We start from the raw sequence: 19,608 nt of genomic DNA, 5'->3' as shown, positions 1-19,608 counted from the left end.
ACTGTTGGCTTTTGTTTTCTTGTTTTATTTAAAGTGTTTCATTATAATAAATTATGACCACTTACCACGCTGCATCTTGGTCCCCTCTGTCAGACGATCATTACATGCATTCACAGTGTGCAAGGTGTGTTGTGTGTCTGCGTGTGCATGGTGTGTGTAGTCTGTGTGCGCAATGACAACAAGGTCAAAGTGGAATTTCATCACCCTGAAGTCAGAAATTCACTCTCCACAAGAGGTGCAAGTGAACATCCTACACTTAGACTCAGGTTGCACCTTGAATAATATTATGAGTGAGAGGGAGAGAAAGGTGGAGGGAGAGACAGTGTAGTACTCCACTACGTTTGCTTTGTGTTTTGGGGGGGGATATGGTGGTGTACTGTATGGAGCAGAGGTGGGTCGAGGAACAGCTGATCGCTTGAATATGGGGGAGGAGGGTTTGGGTATATGGAACAGGCTGAACTGAAGGAAGAAAACAAGCTCAGGCAATAGTGGTGGAGAGAAGAGGAGCGGGCTTGTGCGGTAAAGGGGCGGTCCTACTGTACTCATATGAAGGGATATGTATATTTACCCAATATCTTGTTCACTGCTGAGTCAAACCAATGCGGCAAGGATACAGCTCTTGTCTGAAGACCAGAAAGGACATTTTTTATTGAGGGTCGATTTTGGGGTGGGAAGACACAGCCGTGTGTTTTTCAACCACTTTTGTTTGTGAGTTAAAAAAAAAGGATGCTTTTGTCGGGTCTCTCGAGCTCTTGCCTGGAAACAAGGAAGCAGTGAAAGCTATTGTTTTGTCACAGGAGGTTTCTTTCGCAGTATGTCACTGGAATACGCAATTCTTGTTCACTAAATGTACTATTGAATACGTGTTACTTGTTTGCTTAGACATTTTCAATAAGACGTCAAACAGTGAAAATATATTATAGCACAATGAAATCACAAATGTGCTAGTCGCATTACCGGTCAAACGAGATAGAAAGCTATATCATCTAATGTTTTGTTGTGGTTTCCCGCAGCGCAAACTAGGCATTTGTTTTTTTATTTTACAACAAATACGTTGGTATTCTGGACAACAGAAACATGATGATGATACAGGGCTAAAAACAAATTTTACATAAAGTGTAAGTTCACTGACTTTTTGTATATAAATTAACCATTTGTGTAGTGCGGTGCCCATAACATCTGAAATCTCCATTCGATTTGTTACGGGTTGAATAGCTATACCTGTATACAGCAACAAGTCAAAATAAGTTGTATCTGATCATCTTCGACAACTTTGGGTGAAGTGTGTTGTGCTGTCTTACCAAAGCGCAAATTGAGCCCCTGCGTCCAAACGCTCATTGGCTGTCAACTGAGAGCGACCACAGGCACCGCTGCAGCAGCAAGTGTCAACGAGAACTGAACAACTCTTATCAGCAAAATGACGGACGGACCAAGGCAACGAGGATGTTCAGCGGCGTCTGGCGGGGATGCTGTCGCCGAGTCCGGGAAAGGGTCAGGAGAAGGAGGGGTGGCTCTGAAGAAAGAGATCGGTCTTGTGAGCGCTTGCGGAATTATTGTTGGTAAGTTAAAAAAAGAAATGGGTATAGATCATGTCCAAATGTGGATGTATATTTGCAAAGGTTTGATTGTGTGTGAATTATGAATAGGCCTGGTAGAAAATGTAACTGACCACTGCTGCTCAGGTTTGCTGAGAGTTGGTATGCAGTCAGGTTTATATAGTACGTTCACAGACTAGAACAAGGTTTGGGTTAAGTAGCGTAAGGTCACCAACTCTATTACTTGTTATTGATCACTTTCAACTTATAATGTGGGTTTTTAAGCTTCTAATGAAGGCTAATTATCATTGATGCCTATTGCATCACTTCAGCAGTTAACAGTCATTCTTTATCTCTCTGTGAGGTGGTTTCACAATCTCTTTGATCTTCAGCGCAAACCGAAACTGTCATGACGTTATCCCCATCGTTACTGTAAATTAAGATGACTGAACTGACATTTTTTGTAAATACAAGTTATTTACACCCACGTTACCAGTAGAATTGGAAAACAGAACTAACCAGCGAACTACGCTACGTATAATTTCTAAATCTGATCACTAAATCTGATCACCAGAGCTACAGTGCCTTCGGAAAGTATTCAGACCCCTTGACTTTTCCACATTTTGTTAGGTTACAGCCTCATTCTAAAATGTATTTAACATATTTTCCTCATCAATCTACACACAATACCCCATAATGACACCGTATTTTTGAAATGTTTGCTAATTTATAAAAAAAAATGAAATAAAAAAAACGGAAATATTACATTTACATACAGTACAGGCAACAGTTTGGACACACCTACTCATTCAAGGGGTTTCCTTTATTTTTACTATTTACTACATTGTAGAATACTAGTGAAGACATCAACACTATGAAATAACACATATGGAATCATGTAGTAACCAAAAAAGTGTTAAACAAATGAAAATGTTTTTTTTATATTTTAGATTCTTCAAAGTAGCCACCCTTTCTCCCTGATGACAGCTTTGCACACTCTTGGCATTCTCTCAACCAGCTTCACCTGGAATGCTTTTCCAACAGTCTTGAAGGAGTTCCCACATATGCTGAGCACTTGTTGGCTGCATTTCCTTCACTCTGGGGTCCAACTCATCCCAAACCATCTCAATTGGGTTGAGGTCGGGTGATTGTGGAGGCCAGGTCATCTGATGCAGCACTCCATCACTCTCCTTCTTGGTCAAATATCCCTTACACAGCCTGGAGGACGTGTTTTGGGTCATTGTCCTGTTGAAAATCAAATGTGCAAACCAGATGGGATGTCGTATCGCTGCAGAATGCTGTGGTAGCCATGCTGGTTAAGTGTGCCTTGAATTCGAAATGAATCGCTGACAGTGTCACCAGCATAGCACCGCTACACCATCACACCTCCTCCTCCATGCTTCACAGTGGGAACCACAAATACAGAGATCATCCATTCACCTACTCTGCATCTCACAAAGACACGCCGGTTGGAACTAAAAATCTCACATTTGGACTCATCAGACCAAAGGACAGATTTCCACCTGTCTAATGTCCATTGCTCGTGTTTCTTGGCCCAAGCAAGTCTCTTCTTCTTATTGGTGTCCTTTAGTAGTGGTTTCTTTGCAGCAATTCGACCATGAAGGCCTGTTTCACGCAGTCCCCTCTGAACAGTTGATGTTGAGATGTGTCTGTTACTTGAACTTTGTGAAGTATTTACTTGGGCAACAATTTCTGAGGCTGTTAACTCTAATGAATTTATCCTCTGCAGCAGAGCTTCCTTTCCTGTGGCGGTCCTCAGGAGAGACCGTTTCATCATAGAGCATGATGGTTTTTGCAACTGCACTTGAAGAAACTTTCAAAGTTCTTGACATTTTGACTGACCTTCATATCTTAAAGTAATGATGGACTGTCATTTCTCTTTGCTTATTTGAGCTGTTCTTGCCATAATATGGACTTGGTCTTTTACCAAATAGGGCTATCTTCTGTATACCACCCCTACCTTGTCACAACACAACTGATTGGCTCAAACGCATTAAGAAGGAAAGAAATTCCACAAATTAACTTATAACAAGGCACACCTGTTAATTGAAATGCATTCCAGGTGACTATCTCATGAAGCTGGTTGAGAGAATGCCAAGAGTGTGCAAAGCTGTCATCAAGGAGAAAGGGTGGCTACTTTGAAGAATCTCAAATATATAAAAAAAAAAAAAAGATTTGTTTAACACTTTTTTGGTTACTACATGATTCCATGTGTAATTTCATAGTTTTGATGTCTTCACTATCATTCTACAATGTAGAAAATAGTAAAAATAAAGAAAAACCCTTGAATAAGTAGGTGGGTCCAAACCTTTGACTGGTACTGTAAGCATTCAGACCCTTTACTCAGTACAGCCTCGAGTCTTTTTGGGTATGACGCTACAAGCTTGGCACACCTGTATTTGGGGAGTTTCTCCCATTCTTCTCTGCAAATCATCTCAAGCTCTGTCAGGTTGTCACGTCCTGACCATAGTAAGATTTGATTTTCTATGGTAGAGTAGGTCAGGGCGTGACAGGGGGTGTTTTGTGTTTTTCTATTTCTATGTTTAAGTTCTAGTTTTTCTATTTCTATGTTGTTTTTTTGGGTTGATCTCCAATTGGAGGCAGCTGGTCCTCGTTACCTCTGATTGGAGATCATATTTAAGTAGGGGTTTTTCTTCCTGGGTTTTGTGGGTGATTATAATTTGTGAGTAGTGTATATTCTCTCTGCGTCATGGTTTTGTTGTTTCAAGTATTTGGTGTATTGCAAAGTTTCACGATAATAATAAATATGTGCAACTATAAACACGCTGCACTTAGGTCCGATCCTTTGGACAACCGTGACACAGGTTGGATGGGGAGCATTGCTGCACAGCTATTTTCAGGTCTCTCCAGAAATGTTCGATCGGGTTCATGTCCGGGCTCTGGCTGGACCACTCAAGGACATTCAGAGACTTGTCCCGAAGCCACTCCTGCGTTGTCTTGGCTGTATGTGTCACGGCTGTTTGAAGGAGCGGACCAAAATGCAGCGTGTTCGTAGTTCCACATATTTATTAGATGTGAAACTGAATGCAATACACATAAATACTTGAAAACACACAACAACAAAAAAACGTGACGCAGAGAGGAAAACACACTACTCAAAAGATAACCCACAAAACAGGAAGAGAAAAACCCCTACTTAAATATGATCTCTAATCAGAGGCAATGAGGATCAGCTGCCTCCAATTAGAGATCAACCCGAAACAATCCCAACATAGAAATAGAAAAACTAGAACTTAAACATAGAAATACAAAACATAGAACCATCAAAAACGCCCTCTGTCACGCCCTGCCCTACTCTACTATAGAAAATGACATCTTACTAGTGTCAAAACGTGACAGTATGCTATGGGTCGTTGTCCTGTTGGTAGGTGATCCCAGTCTGAGGTCCTGAGCGCACTGAAGCAGGTTTTCATCAAGATTTCTCTGTACTTTGCTCCGTTCATCTTTGCATCGATCCTTACTAGTCTCCCAGTGCATGCCGCTGAAAAACATCCCCACAGCATGATGCTGCCACACCATGCTTCACCGTAGGGATGGTGCCAGGTTTCCTCCAGACGTGACGCTTGACACTCAGGCCAACGAGTTCAATCTTGGTTTAGTTCAATCTTGGTTTCATCAGACCAGACCATCTTGTTTCTCATGGTCTGAGAGTCTTTAGGTGCCTTTTGGCAAACTCCAAGCGGGCTGTCATGGGCCTTTTACTGAGGAATGGCTTCCGTCTGGCCAGTCTACCATAAAGGCCTGATTGGTGGTGCTGCAGAGATGGTTGTCCTTCTGGAAGGTTCTGTCATCTCCACAGAGGAACTCTAGAGCTCTGTCAGTGTGACCATTGGGTTCTTGGTCACCTCCCTGACCAAGGCACTTCTCCCCCGATTTCTCAGTTTGGGGCAGTCATCTCCAGGAATAGTCTTTATGGTTCCAAACTTCTTCCATTTAAGAATGATGGAAGATTCTGTGTTCTTAGGGACCTTCAATGCTGCAGAATTGTTTTCATACCCTTCGACCTCATGGCTTGGTTTTTGCACTGTCAATTGTGGGACTATATAGACAGGTGTGTGCCTTTCCAAATCATGTCCAATCAATTGAATTTACCACAGGTGGACTCCAATCAAGTTGTAGAAACATCTCAAGGATGATCAATGGAAACAGGATGCACCTGAGCTCAACTTCAAGTCTCATAGCAAAGGGTCTGAATACTTATGTAAATAATAAATAAAAAATATTTTTTATAAATTGGTAAACATTTCTAACAACTTGTTTTTGCTTTGTCATTATGGGGTATTCTGTTTATGCTGAGGATTTTTTATTTATTTCATCCATTTTAGAATAAGGCTGTAATGTAACAAAATGTGGAAAAAGTCAAGGGGTCCGAATACTTTCCGAAGGCACTGTAAGTAGTAGACTCTCCATCGTTGGAACAGAAGCATTCAAAAACCCATATGGCACCCTATTCCCTTCATAGTGCACTACTTTTGAGCAGAACCGTTTGGGACCTGGTCAAAAGTAGTGAACTGTATAGAGAATAGGGTGACTTGGGACAGCCTTTGTTGTTTATATTCCAGAAGAGATGAAGAGACAAGAGTAGTGAATTGCTCCCTCTCGGTCCATAGATTCTTCATCATTTAAATATAATTATTAGTTAAATCCACGTAGTTTAACCCCCAATCATTAATGTTTAAAAGGATAGTGTTTATGACCATCCATATTCATTCAGCCATAGTGGCGGTTGATCACCAGAACCAACCTTGCCTAAACTAGTGTCCTTGATACGGTCACTCATTTACAAACACATCTGGGCCGTATTCATTCATTTCAAAATTATGTCCAATCAACTGTTATAGACCTATATCCATCCTGCCCTGCCGTTCTAAAATCTTCAAAAGCCAAGTTAATAAACAGATCACCGACCATTTCGAATCCCACCGTACCTTCTCCTCTATGCAATCTAGTTTCCGAGCTGGTCATGGGTGCACCTCAGCCACGCTCAAGGTCCTAAACGATATCATAACCACAATCGATAAAAGACAGTACTGTGCAGCCGTCTTCTTCGACCTGGCCAAGGCTTTCGACTCTGTCAATCACCGCATTCTTATCGGCAGACTCAATAGCCTTGGTTTCTCAAATGATTACTGCCTCGCCTGGTTCACCAACTACTTCTCTGATAGAGTTCAGTGTGTCAAATCGGAGGGCCTGTTGTCCGGGCCTCTGGCAGTCTCTATGGGGGTGCCACAGGGTTCAATTCTTGGGCCGACTCTTTTCTCTGTATACATCAATGACGTCGCTCTTGCTGCTGGTGATTCTCTGATCCACCTCTACGCAGACGACACCATTCTGTATACATCTGGCCCTTCTTTGGACATTGTGCTAACAAACCTCCAAACGAGCTTCAACGCCATACAACACTCCTTCCGTGGCCTCCAACTGCTTTTAAATGCGAGTAAAACTAAGTGCATGCTCTTCAACCGATTGCTGCCCGCACCCTCCCGCCCGACTTGCATCACTACTTTACGCTACTGCTACTCTCTGTTCATCATATATGCATCGTCACTTTAACCATATCTACATGTACATACTACCTCAATCAGCCCGACTAACCGGTGTCTGTATGTAGCCTCGCTACTGTTATTTTTCACTGTCTTTTTACTGTTGTTTTTATTTCTTTACTTACCTATTGTTCACCTAATACCTTTTTTGCACTATTGGTTAGAGCCTGTAAGTAAGCATTTCACTGAAACTAGTGGTACGTAATGATAATAAGGAGTCCTATTTTTTGCATCTTCAGATTGCGGTCTAGTCATCATCTTTTATTTTTCTGTACCTGTTGTATTCGGCGCACGTGACAAATAAACGGTTCTGACCTAGAATATGTGGACAACTACAAATACCTAGGTGTCTGGTTAGACTGTAAACTCTCCTTCCAGACTCACATTAAGCATCTTCAATGCAAAATTGAATCTAGAATTGGCTTCCTATTTCGCAACAAAGCCTCCTTCACTCATGCCGCCAAACATACCCTCGTAAAACTGACTATCCTACCGATCCTTGACTTCGGCGATGTCATTTACAAAATAGCCCCCAACACTCTACTCAGCAAACTGGATGTAGTCTATCACAGTGCCATCCGTTTTATCACCAAAGCCCCATATACTACCCACCACTGTGACCTCTATGCTCTCATTGGCTGGCCCTGACTACATATCCATCGCCAAACCCACTGGCTCCAGGTCATCTATAAGTCTTTGCTAGGTAAAGCCCCACCTTATCTCAGCTCACTGGTCTCCATAGCAACACCCACCCGTAGCACGCGCTCCAGCAGGTATATTGCACTGGTCATCCCCAAAGCCAACACTTCCTTTGGCCGCCTCTCCTTCCAGTTCTCTGCTGCCAATGACTGGAACGAACTGCAAAAATCTCTGAAGCTGGAGTCTTATATCTCCCTCTCTAACTTTAAGCATCAGCTGTCAGAGCATCTTACCGATCACTGTACCAGTACACAGCCAATCTGTAAATAGCACACCCAACTACCTCATCCCCATATTATTACTTACCCTCTTGCTCTTTTGCACCCCAGTATCTCTACTTGCACATCAACATCTGCACATATATCACTCCAGTATTAATGCTAAATTGTAATTATTTTCGCCTCTAGGGCCTATTTATTGCCTACCTCCCTACTCTTCTACATCTGCATACACTGCACATAGATCTTTCTTTTTTAATTTTATTTTGTGTTATTGACTGTACGTTTGTTGATGTGTAACTCTGTGTTGTTGTTTTTGTCACACTGCTTTGCTTTATCTTGGCCAGGTCGCAGTTGTAATTGAGAACTTGTTCTCAACTGGCCTAGCTGGTTAAAGAAAGGTGAAATATTATTATTATTTTTTTTAATTTACACAATAGCAAAAGGTTTTGTAACGTAATACAAAAAGGACCGTTTCTTATTGGATAAGTTCAGACAGTGCCCCTCCCTGTTTTCTTCTGTTCGTTTGGTGCCAAATGAAAATGACCTTGATCTCTCCTCCTACCTCACATGAGAGGCCTGATCTTCAGATCACTGAGCTCAAACTGCCATGTTCAAACGCTTCCCTTTGTTCTTTGTCTGCTTCACTGAGTTTCCTCAAAGTGGGCTGAGGGAGTTCTTTATGAGCTTAAGGTACACCTATTTTCCTTCCAGTCCACCTCCACCCCCTTCTTCAGCCCAACCCCCCCTCTCCCCTCCTCCACGCAAAGCTGGGATCAGAAGTGAACTTTTGCAGATTTGGAGGAACTAAGATTCCTGAGGTGATACTGCTGTTTTATTAGCTGAGCTGGCTTAGCTTATGTAGCCTGTGAGGCCTCTATGGCTTCTATTTATAGCGTTTATGGTAGTGCACTATATGGTTATAAGTAGTGCACTATGTCAGTATAAGTAGTGCACTATATCAGTATAAGTAGTGCACTATGGGTGTCATTTCAGACATAGTTAGGGTGACAGTAGGGGAAATCATCATCATCTCTATGGGGAGGTTGGTGTGTTTTGGACTGGGATGAAAGGGGAAGGAAACGGGCTGGTGGGTGAGGACTGAGAAGGGTGAGGTGGGTGGGACTGGGATGAAAGGGGAAGGAAAGGGGCAGGTGGGTGAGGACTGAGGAGAGTGAGGTGGGTGAGGTGGGCGAGGAGGGTGAGGAGGTTGAAGACTCAGGTGGGTGAGGAGGGTGAAGACAGGTGGGTGAGGAGGGTGAGGAGGGCGAGGAGGGGGAGGTGGGTGGGACTGGGATGAAAGGGGAAGGAAAGGAGCAGGTGGGTGAGGACTGAGGAGAGTGAGGTGGGTGAGGTGGGCGAGGAGGGTGAGGAGGTTGAAGACTCAGGTGGGTGAGGAAGGTGAGGTGGGCGAGGAGGGAGAGGTGGGTGAGGAAGGCGAGGAGGGTGAGGTGGGTGAGGAGGGTGAAGACTGAGGTGGGTGAGGTGGGTGAAGACTCAGGTGGGTGAGGAGGGTGAGGAAGGTGAGGTGGGCGAGGAGGGCGAGGTGGGTGAGGAGGGCGAGGAGTGCGAGGAGGGTGAGGTGGGCGAGGAGGGTGAGGTGGATGAGGTGGGTGAGGTGGGCGAGGAGGGCGAGGTGGGTGAGGAGAGTGAGGAGGGCGAGGTGGGCGAAGAGGGCGAGGTGGGAGAGGAGGGCGAGGAGGAGGAGGTGGGCAAGGAGGGTGAGGTGGGCGAGGAGGGTGAGGTGGGTGAGGAGGCCTAATCAAAGCAATGCAATCAGGAGACCTCAGAGTCAGGTGGCAGGAGTCATGTGTCAGGCAGATGGATGATGGGGATTGCAGTAGCTCACTGCATTCTTCATCTACTCCTCCTCCTCCTCCTCATTTTTCACCTCCTTATTCCATTAAACTCAAAGCTGGGCCCTGCTGTAATGAGAAGTGCTGATGGCAGCGCCGTCTGAGGTGTGTGTGTGTGTGTGTGTGTGTGTGTGTGTGTGTGTGTGTGTGTGTGTGTGTGTGTGTGTGTGTGTGTGTGTGTGTGTGTGTGTGTATGTATGTGTGTGTCCTCAGAGAGGTTGGACAGTGTCCAAGCAGTAGTTGGCCCCAATCCTAAACTCAACCATTAATGGGGAAAATGCAAAACTACCAACAAGCTCTCACTACAGAATTATACGTTCATCCACGTTCTCCAAACGTACAATTTGAAAGCGTTTTTGTTGTTCCTGCTGCTCTGTATTGTTCTATTTCTCCGAACATCAAATTTAGAAGTTAAGGGTAAAGTTAAGGCAGTCATTCCGAATGTTGAAAGCAAGGGTTAAGGTTTTGGATAGGGTAAAATAAAAATAGAAAACAGTGTCCACGACCGGGATCAAACACACAACCTTCTGATCCAGAGTCATGGGATGACGCGACGCCCGTCCACAACACCCTAGCAAAACCCAAGCCCACTTGATGGTGATGGTGCTCACTGTTGCCCCTAGTGGCCGATTTCAAAGGCATTTCCTGAAGTCCTCAGGACATGGATAGACGTCCAACTTTGACACCAATCATCAGCGATCTCCCCGAAACTACACCGTAGTACTACACTGCTGCTGACACTCTATGTATCATTGCGTTTCATGTGCAAAAGCCTGAGTAGGCGCACGGTTGGCCCGAGTCTTAAGTCGGAGGGCTGCATAGTCTTGTACACATTACAGCTATGCTCAGTATCCACATGTCTTTGTTTTTCTGGGCTGTTTGTTTGTTCCTCGTCGCTTGGTGCTTGGAAGCTGTGGTTAGGACTCTGCTTCTGCAAAGGGAGTAGTAGACTAGTGCGCTCTACACAGCACATTGTTCGTGAAAAGGGGACCAGAAAGCTGAAGTAAACAATGGTCGCGTCCCAAATGGGAACCTATTCCAAATAAAGTAGTGCACTATGTAGGGAATAGGGTGCATTTGGGATGCAACCATTGTCTGAGTAAGTAAGCTTTGTCTGAGCTTTAGGCCTGCTACTGTAGCTTCGTTTTAAGGCCAGTGATGTTTTGGCTATATTCTCCTGGAGATTACACATGTTGGGTTTGGTTCTTACATGCTCTGTTGCTTCCAGAGACGATCTACCCTTTTCAAGAAGTGTGCGGTTGCACACTCCCCGTCATAGATTTAACAGTGCCGGGAAACTACCTCCACGCAATGTTTACACCAATCCTACACTTTTAAATCCATCGCGGGAGTGTGCAAGTGCCCACTTTGGAGAAGGGTAGAGAATCGCAGCCTTGGTATCAGAGGTAGGAATGGAACTCACCCTGGAGGATGAGAGGAGGGAAAGAGGGAAGAGGAGAGAGGAAAACCACCCATACTGGAGCATTGTGTCAGAGTGTGCCAGTGATGTTTCTTTCTCGTACAGTTCACACAAAGGGGACCAGGGGGAAAGTGAGAACAGGAAGCAGGAAGTGGAAGCAGGTAGACAGAGAGAACAAGAAATGTGTGTGTGTGTGTGTGCGCATGTGTGTGAGTGAGTGTGTGTCTGCATGGTTATGTGTGCATCACGGGTGTTCCTTTCCGGTACAGTTCACACAAAGGGGAAGCAGGGCGAAAGTGAGAATAGGAAACGTGTGTGTGCGTGCGTGTGTGTGTGTGTGTGTGTGTGTGTGTGTGTGTGTGTGTGTGTGTGTGTGTGTGTGTGTGTGTGTGTGTGTGTAAGCGTGCATGCGTGTGTGTGCGTGTATGCATGTGTGTTCCACTTCAGTCAGCACTCTGCACCCTTCACTCTCACTCTCACACACACAGACACACACACAGTCTGAATAAGGAAACTAGAAGCTCATCCCACAGATAAGGTGTACCGTAGTTTAACCAGTCTAAACCAGTCTCGTTTACACTGCTCTCACCAACTCACCAGTGACACTATAACCTAACCCAGTCCCCTCATTGTCTTATCATCAGTGTCACACACAAAGTTGCTGAACTGATGCATTATAAAGCTGACACAGTCACTGCTCACACAGCAGAGTACCAAAGACCACTAGAGTCAACTATCTTGGAGCAGTCACTTGTTTTTGTCAAGGTTGAGATTTATCATGCTTTTACCTTTCGCCCACTAAGTTAACCTTCCTAAGGAATAATACAGGAGAGGGGTTTAGGCTAGACACTGCACATGTGATATGTACATACAGTACCGGTCAAAAGTTTGGACACACCTACTCATTCGAGGGTTTTTCTTCATTTTTACTATTTTCTACATTGTAGAATAATAGTGAAGACATCAAAACTATGAAATAACACACAAGGAATCATATAATAACTAAAAAAGTGTTAAACAAATCAAAATATATTTTATATTTGCGATTCTTCAAAGTAGCCACCATTTGCCTTGATGAAAACTTTGATGAAAGCTTTGGCATTCTCTTAACCAGCTTCACCTGGAATGATTTTCCAACAGTCTTGAACGAGTTCCCACATATGCTGAGCAATTGTTGGCTACTTTTCTGTCACTGCTGTCTAACTCATCCCAAACCTTCTCAGTTGGGTTGAGGTCGGGTGATTGTGGAGGCCAGGTCATCTGATGCAATACTCCAACACTCTCCTTCTTGGTCAAATAGCCCTTACACATTCTGGATGTGTGTTGGGTCATTGTCCTGTTGAAAAACAAATGATAGTCCCACTAACACGCAAAACAGATGGGATGGCGTAGTGCTGCAGAATGCTGTGGTAGCCATGCTGGTTAAGTGTGCCTTAAATTCTAAATCAATCACAGACTTTGTCACCAGCAAAGCACCGCTACACCATCACACCTCCTCCTCCATGCTTCACGGTGGGAACCACACATGCAGAGATCATCCATTCACCTACTCTGCATCTCAGAAAGACATACCGGTTGGAACCAAAAATCTCAAATTTGGACTGATCATACCAAAGGACAGATTTCCAACAGTCTAATGTTCATTACTCGTGTTTCTTGGCCCAAGCAAGTCTCTCCTTCTTATTGGTGTCATGAAGGCCTGATTCACGCTGTCTCCTCTGAACAGTTGATGTTGAGATGTGTCTGTTACTGGAACTCTGTGAAGCATTTATTTGGGCTGCAATTTCTGAGGCTGATAAGTCTAATGAACTTGTCCTCTGCAGCAGAGGTAACTCTGGGTCTTCCGTTCCTGTGGCGGTCCTCATGAGATCCAGTTTCATCACAGCGCTTGATGGTTTTTGTGACTGCAATTTAACCTTTATTTTAATGTAACCTTTATTTAACTAGGCAAATCAGTTAAGAAGAAATTCCTATTTACAATGACGGGCTACCCCGGCCAAACCCTAACGCTGCTGGGCAAATTGTGCACCACCCTATGGGACTCCCAATCACGGCCGATTGTGATACAGCCTGGAATCGAACCAGGGTCTGTAGTAACGCCACTAGCACTGAGATGCAGTGCCTTAGAACGCTGCGCCACTCGGGAGCCTATTTGAAGAAACTTTCAAGGTTCTTGACATTTTCCGGATTGACTGAATTTCATGTCATAAACTGTCATTTCTCTTTCCTTATTTGAGCTGTTCTTGCCATAATATGGACTTGGTCATTAACCAAATAGGGCTATCTTCTGTATACCACCCCTACCTTGTCACAACACAATTGATTGGCTCAAACGCATTAAGAAGGAAAGAAATTCCACAAATTAACAAGGCACACTTATTAATTGAAATGCATTCCAGGTGACTACCTCATGAAGCTGGTTGAGAGAATGCCAAGCGTGTGCAAAGCTGTCATCAAGGCAAAGGGTGGCTACTTTGAAGAATCTCAAATATAAAATACATTTTGGTTTGTTTAACACTTTTTTAGTTACTACATGATTCCGTATGTGTTATTTCAAAGTTTTGATTCATTCACTATTATTCTACAATGTAGAAAATAGTAAAAATAAAGAAAAACCCTTGAATGAGTAGGTGTGTCCAAACTTTAGTCTGGTACTGCACGTGTAGAGTGATGTTGAAGTGAAAGAGAACATATGTGTGTTAAAACACGCTCGTGTACACACACACACACACACACACACACACACACACACACACACACACACACACACACACACACACACACACACACACACACACACACACACACACACGCAAACCATTATCAAACTACACCACTAGCACATTCAAATCTCAAACAGATCGGTATCAATATCTTTGACTTTGAACTTTAAATTCTCCACACTCAGCTCCGACTGCAAGCTCTAACATACAACCTTTGGCCCTGAAGCCCTATTGGCTGTCAATGTTTATGAGCCAATCAGTCAGCTTTCTGATTCTCAACCCCTGACCTCTGATCCCTACTGCTTTGTCAGATCTTTGATGGGACGTGAGTAGTGAACCTGTCTGAACCAGAAACACACATACACACCGCATACAGGCACACACACAGTCTCTTTCATGTTTCCTTGCTGTATAAACTGACTGACAGTCTGATGCTTATAGAGGCTGTCAGGGCATTGTTCTGATGTTCAGATGTAGTGTTGGCTCCTCCCTAGTACACGCTAATACACACGAGCCTCTCGTTCCTCATTGTACTCTGTAACCCCTCTCCCCCTCTTTCTCTCCCTCTCTCTCTCTCTCCCTCAGTCTCTCTCTCCATGACTCCTCATCCTCAGTGCTAACTCAGCACATTGCGTTCCCACTGTCCGCTGGCGGGCTGCTCATTGCTTTTAAAACAACATTTTTTCTCTCTCTCTCTCTTTCTCTCTGTTTATCTCTCTCTGTCTCTCTCGCTCTCTGTCTGTCTCTCTCTCTCTGTCTCCTTTGTCCAATTTTCTCCCTGCCACCATTCTTTTCCCCTCTCATCCATTTTGCACTACACCAATGTTAATCTCCCATTGTTCTGTTTTTCTCTCCTCCTCTTTCCACACACTCTCATTAGAACTGAGAGGCGGAGCAATGAGGGGCCTTAACGGCCTCTGGTGCAAAGCTTACTCTTCCCCAAGGGTATGGTAACACAGTATTCCCACTGGGCACAGATGTCAATTCAATGTCTATTCCACATTGGTTTAACGTCATTTTATTGAAATGACGTGTAAACAATGTTGATTCAACCAGTGTGTGCCCAGTGGGTGGTCTCTCAGTGATATACACTGAGTGTAAAAAACGTTAGGAATACCTTCCTAATATTTAGTTACACCCCCATTGCACCCCCAGAGTTCTTGGCACAAACCAGTGCACCTGACACCTACCACCACACCCCATTCAAAGGCACTTAAATCTTTTGTCTTGCCCATTCACCCTCTGAATGGGACACCTACATAATCCATTTCTCAACTGTCTCGAGGCTTAAAAATCCTTCTTTAACCGGTCTCCTCCCCTTCGTCTACACTGATTGAAGTGGATTTATCAAATCAAATCAAATTGTATTTGTCACATGCGCCGAATACAACAAGTGTAGACATTACCGTGAAATGTTTACTTACAAGCCCTTAACCAACAGTGTAGTTCAAGAAGAGTTAAGAAAATATTTATCAAATAAACTAAAGTAAAAAATAATCAAAAGTAACACAATAACATAACAATAACAAGGCTATATACAGGGGGTAACGGTACCGAGTCAGTGTGCGGGGGTACAGCTTAGTTGAGGTAATTTGTATATGTAGTTAGGGGTGAATTTACTATGCATAGATAATAAACAGCGAGTAGCAGCAGTGTACAAAACAAATGGGGTGGGGGTAAATGTAAATAGTCCGGTGGCCCTTTGATTAATTGTTCAGCAGTCTCATGGTTTGGGGGTAAAAGCTGTTCAGAAGCCTCTTGGACATAGACTTGCGCTCTGGTACCGCTTTCCGTGCGGTAGCAGAGAGAACAGTCTATGACTTGGGTGACTGGAGTCTCTGACAATTTTATGGGCTTTCCTCTGACACCACCTATTTTATAGGTCCTGGATGGCAGGAAGCTTGGCCCCAGTGATGTACTGGGCCGTACCTCTGTAGCGTCTTACGGTCAGATGCCAAGCAGTTGCCATACCAGGCGATGATCCGACCGGTCAGGATGCTCTCGATGGTGCAGCTGTAGAACTTTTTTAGGATCTGGGGACCCATGCCAAATCTTTTCAGTCTCCTGGGGGGAAAAGGTTTTGTCTTGCCCTCTTCACAGCTATATTGGTGTGTTTGGACCATGATAGTTTGTTGGTGATGTGGACACCAAGGAACTTAAAACTCTCGACCCGCTTTACTACAGCCCCGTCAATGTTAATGGGGGTCCTTTTTGGCCCACCTTTTCCTGTTGTCCACAATCAGCTCCTTTGCCTTGCTCACATTGAGGGGGAGGTTGTTGTCATGGCACCACACAGCCAGTTCTCTGACCTCCTCCCTATAGGCTGTCTGATCATTGTCAGTGATCAGGCCTACCACTGTTGTGTCGTCAGCAAACTTAATGATGGTGTTGGAGTCATGTTTGGCCACGCAGTCATGGGTGAACAGGGAGTACAGGAGAGGACTAAGTACACACCCCTGAGGGGCCACATTTTTGAGGATTCGGCGTGGCCGATGTGTTGTTGCCTACCCTTACTACCTGGGGGTGACCAGTCAGGATGTCCAGGATCCAGTTGCAGAGGGAGGTGTTTAGTCCCAGGGTCCTTAACTTAGTGATGAGCTTCATGGGCACTATGGTGTTGAATGCTGAGCTGTAGTCAATGAACAGCATTCTCACATAGGTGTTCCTTTTGTCCAGTGTGGAGTGTGGAGTACGATTGAGATTACGTCATCTGTGGATCTGCTGGGGCAGTAAGTGAATTGGAGTGGGTCTAGGGTATCCGGGAGGATGCTGTTGATGTGAGCCATGACCAGCCTTTCAAAGCACTTCATGGCTATCGACTTGAGTGCTATGGGGTGGTAATCATTTAGGCAGGTTACCTTCGTGGTTTGCCTCAAACATGTAGGTATTACAGACTCGGTCAGGGAGAGGTTGAAAATGGCAGTGAAGACACTTGCCAGCTGGTCCGCACATGCTTTGAGTACATGTCCTGGTAATCCGTCTGGCCCCGCGGCTTTGTGAATGTTGACCTGTTTAAAGGTCTTGCTCACATCGGCTACCGAAACGTTATCACACTGTCATCCAGAACAGCTGGTGCTCTCGTGCATGCTTCAGTGTTGCTTGCCTCGAAGCGAGCATAAAAGGCATTTAGCTCGTCTGGTAGGCTCACGTCACTGGGGAGCTCGCGTCTGGGTTTCCCTTTGTAGTCCGTAATAGTTTTCAAGCCCTGCCACATCCGACGAGTGTCAGAGCCGGTGTAGAAGGATTCAATCTTAATCCTGTATTGACGCTTTGCCTGTTAGATGGTTCGTCTGAGGGCATAGCGGGATTTGTTATATATGTCCGGATTAGTGTCCCGGTCCTTGAAAGCGGCAGCTCTAGCCTTTAGCTGGATGCGGATGTTGCCTGTAATCCATGGCTTCTGGTTGGGATATGTACGTACAGTCACTGTGGGGACGACGTCGTTGATACACTTATTGATGAAGCCGATGACCGAGGTGGTATACTTTTCAATGCCATTGGTCTGTGCTAGCAAAACAGTCTGTACCAAAACATCCGTGTCATCTGACCACTTCCGTATTGAGCAAGTCACTGGTACTTCCTCCTTTAGTTTTTGCTTGTAAGCAAGAATCAGGAGGATATAATTATGGTCATATTTGCCAAATGTAGGGTGGGGGAGAACTTTGTATGCGTCTCTGTGTGTGGAGTAAAGGTGGTCTAGAGTTTTTTTTCCTCTGGTTGCACATGTGACATGCAGGTAACAATTTGGTAAAACAGATTTAAGTTTGCCTGCATTAAAGTCCCCAGCCACTAGGAGCGCCGCTTCTGGATGAGCATTTTCTTCTTTGCTTATGGCCTTATAGAGTTGGTTGAGTGCGGTCTTAGTGCCAGCATCGGTCTGTGGTGGCAAATAGACAGCTACGAATAATATAGATGAGAACTCTCTTGGTAGATAGTGTGGTCAACAGCTTATCATAAGGTACTCTACCTCAGGTGAGTGATACCTCGAGAATTCTTTAATATTAGACATCGCGCACCAGCTGTTATTGACAAAAAGACACACACCCCCCACCCCTCGTCTTACCACACGCCCCTTTTTCCTTCGTCTTTTATTAACGCAAATGACGGGGATTTGGGCCTGTTCCCGGGAAAGCAGTATACCCTTCTCCTCGGACTCGATAAAGGAAAAAGCTTCTTCCAGTTCGTAGTGAGTAATCACTGTTCTTATGTCCAGAATATATTTTCGGTCATAAGAGACGGTGGCAGCAGCATTATGTACAAAATAAGTTGAAAATAAGTTACAAACAACGCAAAAAAAAATAAAAAAAATAGCACAGTTGGTTAGGAGCATGTAAAACGTCAGCCATCAAGTGACATTGTTAAGGGATCATAGCTTTCACCTGGATTCACCTGGTCAGTCTATGTCATGGAAGGAGCAGGCGTTCCAAATGTTTTGTATACTCAGTGTAGATTACACTCATGGTTGGAATAGGGATTCTGCTTTTGTTACACATATTGATTAGAATCCCTCTCCATTGTTTTCACTCTGTTCCACTCCCCCCAATTGAGCTCCTGATTGCACCCTGTGACAGATGCTGGTGTCCCGTCGATAACAGTCCCCTCTCCCCTCATCATTAGGTGGTGGAACAGATGTTTTTATTTTATTCATTTAACACTTATTTAGCCAGGCAAGTCAGATGTTCTCTCACTTAAAATGTTCCAACCTCCCTTCAGCTCTTCCAGCTTATGAATGACACTGGTGTCACACTAATAATCGTACCCCTTTCTCCTCAGTGTCTCAAATAACTGTTTGTGTCACATGAATAACCATCCCCCTCTTCTTCTCTCTATCCCAGGTAATATCATCGGCTCTGGGATCTTTGTCAGCCCTAAGGGCGTGATGGAGAATGCTAGCTCAGTGGGTCTGGCACTGATCGTGTGGATTGTCACTGGCATCATCACGGCCATTGGAGCGCTGTGCTACGCCGAGCTGGGTGTCACCATCCCGAAGTCAGGGGGAGACTATTCATACGTCAAGGACATCTTCGGAGGACTGGCAGGGTGAGTGACTAGATCTGTGGTGTTTCATGACCTTTGACCCACAACATACAGTACCAATCAAAAGTTTGGACACACCTACTCATTCCAGGGTTTTTATTTCTTTTTTACTATTTCCTACATTGTAGAATAATAGTGAAGACATCAAAAATATATTTTAGATACTTCAAAGTAGCCACCCTTTGCATTGATGACAGCTTTGCACACTCTTGGCATTTTCTCAACCAGCTTCATGAGGTAGTCACCTGGAAAGCATTTCAATTAACAGGTGTGCCTTTGTTAAAGTTAATTTGTGGAATTTCTTTCCTTCTTAATGTGTTTGAGCCAATCAGTTGTTTTGTGACTTGTTAGGGTTGGTATACAGAAGGTAGCCCTATTTGGTAAAAGACCAAGTCCATATTATGGCAAGAACAGCTCGAATAAGCAAAGAGAAACGACAGTCCATCATTACTTTAAGACATGAAGGTCAGTCAATCCGGAAAATGTCAAGAACTTTTAGTTTCTTCAAGTGCAGTCAAAAAACCATCAAGTGCTA

General features: G+C 44.3%; 1 protein-coding gene across 1 annotated transcript in view; it reads left to right on the top strand.

Annotated features, from left to right (window-relative positions):
• Positions 1 to 344: 344 nt before the first annotated feature.
• Positions 345 to 19,608, top strand: part of slc7a8a (solute carrier family 7 member 8a) — a 37,725-nt gene continuing 18,461 nt past the window's right edge. The window contains exons 1-3 of the mRNA XM_014207036.2: positions 345 to 1,118; positions 1,307 to 1,559; positions 18,872 to 19,076. Of these exons, the coding sequence (XP_014062511.1) occupies positions 1,418 to 1,559; positions 18,872 to 19,076 (347 nt within the window). The 5' untranslated portion in view covers positions 345 to 1,118; positions 1,307 to 1,417. The remainder of the gene's footprint in view (positions 1,119 to 1,306; positions 1,560 to 18,871; positions 19,077 to 19,608) is intronic.

Source organism: Salmo salar, chromosome ssa07 (genome assembly GCF_905237065.1).
Source record: "Salmo salar chromosome ssa07, Ssal_v3.1, whole genome shotgun sequence".
Lineage (NCBI taxonomy): Eukaryota > Metazoa > Chordata > Actinopteri > Salmoniformes > Salmonidae > Salmo > Salmo salar.
The sequence above is the reverse complement of the archived record's forward strand: the minus strand, read 5'-3'. Positions and strand labels throughout refer to the sequence as shown.